At 46.3% G+C, this 12,207-nt stretch overlaps 1 protein-coding gene across 1 annotated transcript; it reads left to right on the top strand.

The window, feature by feature from the left end:
* Window positions 1-5,423: 5,423 nt before the first annotated feature.
* Window positions 5,424-8,094, top strand: LOC138582665 (protocadherin gamma-A6-like). Its single transcript, XM_069654135.1, has one exon. The coding sequence runs from the start codon at window positions 5,542-5,544 to the stop codon at window positions 7,969-7,971; it is 2,430 nt and encodes an 809-aa protein (XP_069510236.1). The 5' UTR covers window positions 5,424-5,541; the 3' UTR covers window positions 7,972-8,094.
* The last annotated feature ends 4,113 nt before the right edge of the window (window positions 8,095-12,207 follow it).

Raw genomic sequence — 12,207 nt, 5'->3', positions numbered from 1 at the left:
AGTGGTGTAGGATTAAGTAACACATGCAATATCATTCTAATGGTTTATTGAATTATTAAATTAGTAGCAGTGGCAAAGGTGTATGAAACGCAGTTCACTATTTGGATTTGCTCCACTTGCACTTTTAGCACTAAATGGCCCTTTCAGTCCTCAATGGATAAGTAAAGCAGATTTGCATTATATTGTTGTTTGCATAGTCCCCCATTGCCCCCCTGCACTGAAGGGACTTGTGCAAATGTAGCCCATGAGTAAGTAGCCTGTTTGGCGGGTGTACATGCAAGGAAACCCTGTGCTGGGCTGCTCGCTGAACATGCTTTTTGTAATGCCTTCTTTGATATTGAGGCAGTCAACATTAAACAGTGTTCACACAATGCAAATATAGACATTTTAAGGATCCGATAGGGTACATGCCTGTCCCGCGTGAACCACCGGCGACCATCTAGGTAGCACCAAAGGGGCACAGGGATCCTTTGAGATAAAAAACAATACAGATTCTGCGATAATTAGGGTAATCCATGTAGAGAACTTTTGAGTTATTTTGCCAGTTGAGTCATTGATATATTTTTACAGCGGTGCCAGTTATGATTGTAGCAGCCAGGTGAGAGTGAGGTCAAGCTTTCAGGCGCAGTGTGGGCTCATCTGGGAGTGACCGACACAATCCATCCTCAACCTGGGCTTCAGTTACATGTTTGGGGATGCTTGTGGTCTCGTGCAGAAGGGATGTGGCCTAGCAGTTTGGGCTGGACTGCCCCTTTTGGGGTGGGGCCAAGCCTGATTTGCATATGGTCTTTCCCTTCTGTAATGGCTTGGCAGGCGAAGAACGGTGGTCTGGAGGGTTGCCCAGAGCATTGCCAGTGGTTAAGATTAATTCTAAACCTTCCAGCCATCACCTCTTTGTTTTTGCTATGTCACCCCAAGTGGGACGGGTATGCCCAGACGTGGGTCCCGTGCCTGCTGGGCCTAGAGACCCAAGCTACTCCTCACTGATGAGCCCCAACAAGGGCGAAACATGTTTGGGGATGCTTGTGGTCTCGTGCAGAAGGGATGTGGCCTAGCAGTTTGGGCTGGACTGCCCCTTTTGGGGTGGGGCCAAGCCTGATTTGCATATGGTCTTTCCCTTCTGTAATGGCTTGGCAGGCGAAGAACGGTGGTCTGGAGGGTTGCCCAGAGCATTGCCAGTGGTTAAGATTAATTCTAAACCTTCCAGCCATCACCTCTTTGTTTTTGACATTTTAAAAGTGGTCCGCGTTCTGATTTTTTAATCAGCTTGCCAGATTGCCAGCTTGCCAGAGAGGCCATGGAGACCACACAAGAACCTTTGAGCAGAACTCATCTGTTCTTTGCTGTGTGCCTGGCGCCCTGGTCACATTGGTGAATGCTTGCTTGAAGAGCACAACTTTTGAACAGGTGAGTGAGGTTCAAATGGACAGCCAGTCTTGCTCTAGTTGTCTGAAGGCCTCTGGTGTGAGGTTCAGTATCTACTTATTGGTGTTCCCACTTGTATTTGTTAGAGATCGAAACATCCTTCAGCAGAAAGTGCTCAGCACAGAATATCCATGCGGTTCCCCGGGAATTGCTAAGCTCCTTCGTGTAATATTTAAAGGTTCTGGGAGTCCAAGGATGACCAGCAGACAGTTCTAGGAGGAAGATGCCCTTGATTTGTAAGGTAGGATCTTCAGATGACAGGTACAGGTAGGTAGCTAGGGACAGAGATACCAGACACCCACATTCTAGGGAAGGCAGCTCGATCTCACCAACTGACAGGCATGCAACCCCCAGGACAGAACCCCCAGGGAACATTCCACAGAGGAGGCACGCACCCAAGGTTCCATTCATGCAGGGAAGACACAGGATACTACACTCTGCTGCAGTAGTCACTGCTTTCATTCTTGTTTACCCCCTCTTAGGTATGTTTACTGCTGACCATTTTAGTAAACATACACCTTTCCATAAGTATCGTGCAGCACTGATGATGACATTGATGATGATGATTCATTGGGGTTTTGAGGGGCCTCTTATTTTTGGCTTACACTGGCATGCTGACCCAATATCTGACCTATGTTATTATACCGCACAATTGAAAAATGTTACTTTAAATGTAAGTGAGTTTTGTTCTGGAAGTCTGCAGATGACATTCAGACCTAAGTTGAAATCCCGGGAGATCGTGCCAGGAATGTTGCTCGAGAGTCCGGTCTCCTCTTGGTAGGGAGACCAGACGTCCCGGCTTTCCCAGGACAGTCCCAGGAACTCGCCCTCCGTCCCGGGTTTTTTCATTTAATAAACCCCATCCCGGAATTGGATGGGTGGGTGGCTACGGTTCGCTTTTTGCTGGGAACCGATTCAGAAATCCCCAAATCGGAAGCCCAGTGCGACTCTTCCTGCGCGTGAATGCTTTTCAAGCCCTCATTTCCTCCCCTTCCCCTTATTGGCCGCCCCCCTCCAATGAGAGGAGTGTGCCTGTGAACACAACCCTGCAACAGGACAGCGACATAGAAGTCGGACTACAGTTTTATCGGAGCCCGTGTGTTTTCTGTAGTCCGACTTCTAGGTCCATTACCTTTCCCAGTTTTTTTTTTTAATCTGGTCACTCTACCTCTTGGGAATAAGAGTGAATGGCGTAGAATAGATGCACCATCAACTGAGACAGGGGCAACGTTCCAGGGTAATGATGACTCGTTCAGGCTTTCTGTAAGAATGTCTGCACCTATCAGTGCCAGTGACTCCCCAGAGACACATGTGGAGGTTAGGGGGATGGGCTGGCGGAAGTTAGAAGCACCTGCTCGGAATGAGGACAGATCTTATGTCCCGGGGACTCTGGGTTAATGGTTAGGGCCCTAAGGCCCCACATTCCCAGAATAACACCTTTTGGTTATCCAGCTACTTCTGAGTTACCTGTGCACCCGGGCATTTGTAGTGCTGAAGGCGGCCATGACTCCAGGCCAGTTCGCCATTATCCTCCACCAAGCACCAAGTGACAGCCTTATACCAGGGCCGCCGAGGGCAGTTCTGTCCATAGAGAGAATACACTAGTTACACGACCAGCACGAGTTTTCTTCTGCACGTTTCCAGGGAGGTGACTTTGCAGAGATGAGGCAAAATAAGGGCAGGTACTCGGATTCTGCCAGACTCTGCTTTCTGCCCAACGATCTATGCCCACATTAATAGCTGCTAGAACGGATGGAACTCGCACCCAAGAAGATGTTATGAAAATTCCCCACATCCCAGGCTGTCTCCATCCTGCCTTCCAAGCATAATGGCATCGACACAACTTTGTCTGTTTTGAGGAGTAAACGCCTTTCGAGGTGCACAGAAATCAGCGGAAGCAAGCACGCTGCGTGCTCTTGCGCAAGCCCCTGCGGCGTATGCGCTAACTCTCGCAACGTCCCATGGTGAGGCTGACCGGAGTGTTGGAACTCTCGCCAGCACAGAGGGGTGACAGAATGACAGCCCAGGAAGGAGCACCGACACTTTCTAGCCTACAGCAAAGTGTCGCCACCATCAACGAGTCGGTCGAGTGGGAGGGCCGTAATGACTGCCATATACATATACAAGAGACCAGTGCCTAAAGTGGGCTGGGGCCTGCCGGGGCCGGGCCCCGGCAGTCTCCAAAAATTGGGACTGAGCCGGGGCCCTGCCGGGGCCCCCCATCCCACACAACATTAACGGGATGCATTATCCCGCCGCGACGGGAGATGCGCCTGCCAGTTTAATTTCAGGCGAGCTGACAGAAGTGCCAGCCAGGCACAGCGTGCTGTCAGTCACTGTAACTTCCCTGATGACCCCTCATCTGAGGGGTCATCAGGGAAGTTACAGTTCCTTTGTTTGCCCTCGCCAGGTCACTGACCCTCAGCGAACCTGCGGGCTCCATGATCTAATATGCAGATTAGATTACAGAGCCCGCAGGTTTGCAGAAGGTGAAAGGCGCCTCGGGCTCAGTGATCTCTGCTCTGAGCAGATAGATCACAGAGCCCGAGGCGTCTGTCTCCGTTGGCAAAGCTTTATAAAAGATGCCTTGAATTGTATACGTTTCAAGCCATCTTTTATAAACGTAGAAATATTTCTATGTTTATGAAAGACCGCTTGAAACGTGCACAATTCAAGGCATCTTTTATAAAGCTTTGTCGACGGACAAAGCCACCTTGGGTTTTGTCTGTCCTCAACGCTTTATAAAAGATGCCTTGAATTGTGTACGTTTCAAACCGTCTTTTATAAACATAGAAATATGTTATAAATGTCTATGCTTATAAAAGGTGGCTTGAAAAGTGCACAAACCATAGTAAGGTAAGCACACAAGTGTGCGTAAATTACTATGGTGTGTGCACTTTTCAAGCCACCTTTTTATAAACCTAGAAATACGTAACATTGGTATGTTTATAAGGCTTGAAAGGTACACAAACCATAGTAGTGCACATACAAATATATAAATGCTCACATACATTTATATATTTGTTTGCGCACCTTACAATGATTTGTGCACGTTTTAGGCCACGCCCACAATGGACGCCACGCCCCCAAACGAGCCCCCCCCCTCAATTTCTTACCCCACTTAAAGCACTGCAAGAGACCATATACAGATACACGAGGGTGTATGTTTCAGAGTGTCTTATTCCCGAGCTGCAGAATCGAAGCAGTAAACCATGTTAGCACCGAGCGCATTATGCACGGGCTGTGAATGAGTACTGTACTTCGCATGTTACACGTTTGCCCAACTCCCCGTTAACCGAGTCCACCCCACGCGGAAGAGGGTGGCAGTCGCTCGATGCGAGTTCGTCTTACCCTTCTGCACTTATAATATTGGATGTCCGACTACCAATGGGATTCTAGGAGGGTTGGGTTGGAGATATCCATGTGTCATAACCAGAAACGGCGGTATTCTTTACGTTATGTCTGTAAATTATAAGTGACAATATGTTCAAGTATATTTAACTGTTCTGTCACAACCTGGCTCTCCTCCGACCCCAGACATGACTAAACTGTGCTTGTAAGTAAAGCCTTCGGGAAACATGCATGGCGGTGAGAGAGAGCACCTCTGCCTCATTCCCAGACGCTGCACGAAGTTTGACGGGAGACTCATTTCGCAATTCGCATTTCGCCCCCCTATACTGCAGCAATTCAAGAAAAAAAACAATGTTGAATTGCAAAACATTATTCCCAAAACATATATACTAATGTTGGGATACCATTCACTCAGGGACGCAGAACATATCGGAGGGCCTCTACGTCCCTGAGTGAATGGTATCCCAACATTAGTATTTATGTTTTGGGAATAATGTTTTGCAATTCAACATTGTTTTTTTTCTTGAATTGCTGCAGTTGTTTGTTAGGACACTGAGGGCCGCTGTTCACCAAGCAAAGAAATTCAGTTTGCGCTCCAGGAGTGAACACGATGCAAATATAGCAGATGAGATCAGAGAGAGGCGCACTCTGGGATCGGCGCACATCTCCCTCTGTAACCCTCGATGCGCTGCAGCTTTGCCTTCTGAAGACTCCACTCGATCGGCGAAAACACAACCGCAGTCACAGGACGAAGGGACCAGCGCCATGACTCCGACACCGAGAGGCTGCGGCCCCCGGGCTCCTCTGCCGCTCGTCGCTGCAATGCTCACAGTCTGGGGAACCGCTTCTGGGCAGCTCCGTTATTCCATTCCCGAGGAAATGAAGAAAGGCTCTTTTGTGGGAAACGTGGCTCTGGATCTGGGGATGGACCCCCAGAAGTTATCAGAAGGGGGAGCCTGCATCGTGTCCAGAGGTAGGAAGCAGCATTTTAATCTCAATGAAAACACCGGCCGCTTATACACCAGTGAACGGATTGACAGGGAAGACCTGTGTGCAGAAATAATTAGTTGTTTGTTAGATTTAGAGATTATTGTCCAGCGCACAATGAAAGTGTATTCAGTGGCCATTGAAATCCAGGATATCAATGACAATTCACCTACATTCTTAAATGACCAGATTGTTTTACAGTTCATTGAGATGAAAGCACCAGGTGCGCGCTTTGCCCTCCCTGAAGCTCACGATTTAGATGTGGGCGGGAACTCGATCCAGGGCTATGTCCTCAGTCCCAATAAACACTTCACCCTGGAAGTAAAGACCGGGGCTGATGGGGTGAAATATCCAGAACTGGTTCTCGAGCAGTCACTGGACCGGGAAGAACAGGACACTCACCAGCTGACCCTCACAGCTGTGGATGGAGGGGATCCGGCCAGGTCAGGCACAGCGCAGATCCGGATCAATGTTCTGGATGCCAATGATAACGCCCCGGTCTTTAATCAGTCTGTTTATAAAATTAGTATTTTAGAAAATGTACCAAAGGGAACTGTAGTGACCACAATCACAGCTACTGACAAAGACCAGGGCGTACACTCAGAGTTAACCTATTCATTCAACAAAATTACAGACAAGGGTTTACACAAGTTAAGTGTAGATTCTAAATCTGGGGAAGTATCCTTGATTAATTCACTGGATTTTGAAGAAATGGAACATTATGAATTTGAAGTTCAAGCCACTGATGGGGAAAGTTCAGCACGTTGTAAAGTTTTAGTAGAGGTCATTAATCTGAATGATAATGGCCCAGAAATACTGATTTCATCTTTGCTCAATCAAGTCATGGAAAATAGTCCAAGGGGTACAGCTGTTGCCCTTCTAGAGGTGTATGACCGGGATACAGGGGAATACGGTGAGGTGACATGTTCCATCCCACACCATCTGCCCTTTCACTTGGAGAAGTCTTATGGAAGTTACTACAGTTTGGTGACTGATGGTTCCCTGGACAGAGAACAGGTCTCAGAATATAATATCACTATTACTGCCTCAGATAAAGGGAATCCGCCGCTTTCTAAAAGCAAAACCATCCACCTACAGATATCAGATGAAAATGACAACCCGCCACTGTTTGATCAGTTATCATACACTGCTTATGTGATGGAAAATACACCTGCAGGAGCCTCCATTTTCAGAGCCAAGGCCACAGACAGAGACTGGGGCCAGAATGGGAAGATCACTTACTCCATCGCTGGTGGGCTCATTGACGATCAGCCTCTGACCTCCTACGTCTCCATAAACTCTGAATCCGGCATCATCTACGCCCTTCAGTCCTTCGACTTTGAAGAGTTCAGAGAGTTTCAGATCCAAATAAAGGCAAAAGATGGTGGTTCACCAACACTGAGCAGTAATGTCACAGTTGTGTTTGTGATAGTGGATCAGAATGACAACACCCCTGAGATATTATACCCCTCAGCCCCCACGGATGGCTCCTCTGGGGTGGAGATGGCGCCTCGCTCCTCTGAGCCGGGGTATCTGATCACTAAGGTGGTGGCTGTTGATGGGGACTCTGGGCAGAATGCCTGGCTCTCCTACCAGCTGCTGAGGGCCACAGAGCAGGGCCTGTTTACTGTAGGTCTCCACACTGGAGAAATCAGGACTGCACGTCTCATTGTTGAGAAAGATGCCATGAAGCAAATGCTTGTGGTCTTGGTGAAAGACAATGGGCAACCCCCCCTCTCTTCTTCAGTCACTGTCACCATTGTGTTGGCAGACAACCTCCCCGAAGTGATCGCTGATTTGGACCCATTGCCATCACCAACCGTAGACACTGACTCTGACATCACCTTATATTTGGTCATCGCTGTTTCTGTGGTTTCCTTCATGTTCCTGTTCTTTGTCATTCTGCTGCTTGCCCTAAGGCTTCGTGAATGGAGGGAGGACCAGCTCCTTAAATCATCTGTGGGTAACTTCAATGCGCTTCACTCCTCAGAGTTTGTAGGACTCGATGGGGTCAGAGCCTTCCTTCAGACTTATGCGCCTAATGTGTGTTTAACCAATGATTCCAGAAATAGTCAGATTGTATTTCCCGACTCTCATTACTCGCACACGCTCATGGATAACCGGATCACCCAAAATGAAGGATCTGTGCCGGTGGAAGATCTTTTAACTGGAGTCTTAGAGGGGCAGCCCATCGTCCAGGTAAGATGACTTATTTACCTTGCTTTGTTCTGCATCCAAAAGTAATTGATACTGGAACTGGCCATTTTGCTAGGACATAGAATGGTTGGGGCTCACCGTTTTATAGAAACATGTCGTCACTAGTTTGTGATCTGGTCGGTTCTTGCTTGTTGTATACAGTGCACACGGTGCACCTGTTTTGTGAAGAGAATGAGCTATCTTTCAATGCAAATATCTCAGTGTGGGAATGGTGTATCCGTTTCATCAGACCTTAATTGATGCTCTTATTCGAGCAGGAACGCTGTGTAGAGGAATCCGTCGCAAGTGCAATTTGTTATCTCTTCTCTACCTCACATCGCATACAATGTATCTTCATTATTGTCTGTCAATCAAATTGTATATTTCCAATAAACGTGTTTCGTGAAAATAATCTGATTATTTTTGTTATTAATGGTGAATAAATGATTAAATAAGTATGTGTTTGACATCCCACATACTATCTTTCAGTGTCTAATGGGGAGCAGATGTTCCTAAAGCAGCTGCCAGAGGGCTAATGTTTACACTGTGTGACCAGTCAGTTACAATGTCTGCCGCCCCTTCAGAGTCGTTTCTCTGATAGAATTCACTGGGGGGTAGGATTATGTTATATGTGCTATTCAGCCCGTCAGCACCATAGTGTATGGGAAGTTGACATATTCCTCTAGGGCCATTATCCGATTCAAATTTCCATTGAAATTAAGGGATTCCGTTCGAATTATTTACAATATTTTGATTAGTCTGCAACTTCCATATTTGAACCAGAAATGCATATCCTTTGGTATATCGTCTGCTGTACTCTTGGATTTATTTTTTCTTTCAAATGCCGCCTCATGCATTGATTAAGGGCCAGCGTGCAATTGGTAAAGTTGTGGAGTTTGTTTCACTTCCTGCCATATGTGACGTGAACACAAATGTGGGTATCCTCGGCATAGGTCAAGAAGTCAAAGCTGAATGACCCTGTCAGCACAGACAGCTGCTGTACATGTCAATAGAACAAGATTGGTGGCAGGGTGGATGCGTGAGCGACTTTGCAGATCATGTCTGTAAGGAATGGTTTCTACTACTTCAAAGCGCATCAGTGACACAAAGGTATGATGTTGCCTGGTTAATATGAATGCTGCCCACCCCCCAAGGAACCATGAAGCAATTTGGGTCAGAAGGCTCTTGTATCACGCCTCTGCCCCAATGGTCACCTTAACATGACAATACCATTCAACTTTCATTGAGGAGTGTTTTCTTACTAGGAATCCATTTCACCCAAGCAACAAATCAAATCCCTCACCTGGATGTACATGCACACCCTCCTATGACAGCTGGGTGCTTTATCCTCTTATCCCCGTTAGGCCCATGATAGAGTCGCTGAAATCATCTTCTGATAAAGGGGTCCAATGAATCGGTGCAGTTTGAGATGGTCCTCATTTTCTATAATCATGTTTACTTGATGAGAAACGTAGTGCACATTCTGGACTACTGTGCAATCCTTCTTCTTGGTTTATCCCTCTATTCTTTTGCTCCCCTCATCAAAATCCTCAACTTTGTGATTTGTACCTTTTTCTACCTTTCTGGCACCTCCCCACCTCTACCCACCATCACCAGACTTCATGGCTCTGCATGAAAACCTTCTTTCTTTATGTTGCTGCTACTTATCTATACATCGATTCTTGATCTTGCCCTTCTATCATGCATACTGCATCTAACTCTACCCTCCTTCTCAGACTAATCCTTGTGACTCTAAATTCTGACGGCCCCCATGCCCAACCTGTGCCTCCTCCCACTCTGTTATTTTTCTACTAGCTCTGCTCCAATGAAATGTTCTCCCCCAGACCATCAATGCCATCTCTTTCATGGAACCCTTCAAAATCAAGTTCAAAATATGATTGATAGTGCTAGAAGGAGCCCCACCTTCCCATCCAAATCAGTCACCCGGCCCAACTCGCTTTCACTCTGCCCCAAGCAGACCTCAAAACATGCACTCGTCTCTAACCAGTGGTGAGTGATAATTGTCTTGTGTCTGCTCGGTGTATGTGGAGAATTGAAGGGGCAAGTTGTTATGCCTGCCTAGTTGCTTGCAACCGGACACTTGTACCCCTGGACTCCAAGACTATTCTATGTAAATCATAACTTTGTAAGTACTGGCTGTGCGATTTTGGTGTTATAAAAAATGGTCACTAATTCCTCCCGTCCATGTACTTACTTTTAACCATTTATGGCCTGTTTTACTTTGCTCTATCCAGTATTGCCTATTGTAAAGGCACCTTCCCCGAGGACTGCCTGCACTATCTGCTATTCACTGCGTTGTAAGTCATTTCTATTCAGAAGGGAATGCAATAAATACAATTATAACGAATATACCCGCATGCATGCCGATTTCAGGCTTAGGCAATTGATTAGTAGAGTGATGCTAGATTGGGCAACACATGTGTGATATCTATTTTCTAATGGTTTATTAGAAGCAGTGGCAAAAGAGTATGAAACATGTAATAAGGTGAGACTGGCATGGAGGAAATGGGAATGTAGTTTATTTGCTGCAAACCCCGGACCCAGCAGACCAGCTTCCAGCAAGTAGCTTCTCCAACTCCCTGCCATCGAACTTGTAACCCTGGATTAGTTAAACAGCCTGAGGCTACGTCCAGGGTTCCAATGTTCCAATCCATAACATTACAACAAAACACAGTTCATTCAATTTGGATTTGCTGATCTTGCCCTAATAGTACTAAATAACACTTTCAGTCCTAATGGATAAGTTTATATAGTCTTCCCAGTGCCCTTTGCACTGACGGGACTCATGCAAATGCAGTCCATGAGTAGCGTATGTGTCACGTCCAACGCAAGCTTTGTGCTGTGCAACGTTTGTCGTCATTGTTATTGTAGCAATCCACATTAAACAGTGTTCATTCACACAATGCAATTGTGGACATGTTAAACATGTGGTAGGGTAAATGCCTGTCCCTGTATGTCAGTGGAGACCAGCCAGTTCGTACTATATGGTGCAGGTATCCTTCAAGATCCACTAATATAGCTGTTGTAATCATTTGTGTCATCCATATAGAGCTATTTGGGTTATTTTGCCAGTGTGGTCATTAATATATGTTTACATGGGTGTCATGTATGTTGCAGCAATGCGTGAGTGAGGTTAAGCTTTCTGGCGTTTATCCCATTCTTTTTCATATTTGATCTGTTAAATAAATAGGGATTCTGTTGAATTGCAAATGCTTTTATTCACCAGTGACTGCACACGTTTGCTAAGGTAAATGAATGGTGTCAGGTGCACTGAGTCCTGGATATGAGCGATAACTCTCGGCAAAGAGTAATAACAATACAATGAACTTAGAGTGTGTAATGGGGGGCATTTGCTCACATTACTATGGAAATTATGGAAATAACACGTTTCCAATCGTCTAATTGAATCCATTCAAATGCAGTAGATCACTCAAACATTGGGGGCCCAGGGCTGCAAAATGCAGCGTAGATCAACCAAAGCTTGATCTACGCCATTCACATGCCCCTGCGTATGAGGTCGCACGCATCCGGGATACCCAGTTTATATATAGTTGCACTGGTTGAAGACACTCTACTTTCTCAGTCGATGGCACTTGGTGCATATTTGGTGTATTGTCATCTTATTTTACACGTCTTGCGCTTCTCATTTCTTTACAAGCGAGTATCAAGCAATATATTTCTGATCCGTACAGTTAAACAGGCCTTGGTCCATCGGTAATAACATTTAGAGGCCCTGTGTGCGTCATGGTGCTGCCAAATCCCCCTCATGTCCCCATTAACAATATCACGGCCCTCATTCTACATAAGCAAAATGGAAAGCATCGCACATTTATATTGCCACATTGTGTCTTTATACAATTGGCTATTTTTGTGTTTTATAGAGCCCTGCTTGTCCCACTGTAGTCACATATCGGTGCTTGCCCAGCTGAAAGAACGGGCCACGTGATTAGCTGTTATATTTCTTGATTGCTTCAGCTGGGCAATGCACCTTGAGCTGGAAGAAGAGAGTGCTCATTTGAGTGCTCACCAATTGACACAAGCCTCTGTTGGGGAAAAAACGATGTTTGGCTTTGAAAGTGCCCCACAGATAAGAGTACACACTTCTCTGGATCCCGAGGTCAGAGAACGCCATGTTCTATATCGAGGAAAGCTGGATGGATCTATGGGCACCGTGCATTGAGGGTGTGTATAGTGCACGTGTTTCCTGCTGCCATATTAGTAAACATG

This window comes from Ambystoma mexicanum, chromosome 3q (genome assembly GCF_040938575.1).
Source record: "Ambystoma mexicanum isolate Mex_15411 chromosome 3q, UKY_AmexF1_1, whole genome shotgun sequence".
Lineage (NCBI taxonomy): Eukaryota > Metazoa > Chordata > Amphibia > Caudata > Ambystomatidae > Ambystoma > Ambystoma mexicanum.
Note: the sequence above shows the minus strand (reverse complement) of the source record. Positions and strands in the feature narration are given on the sequence as shown.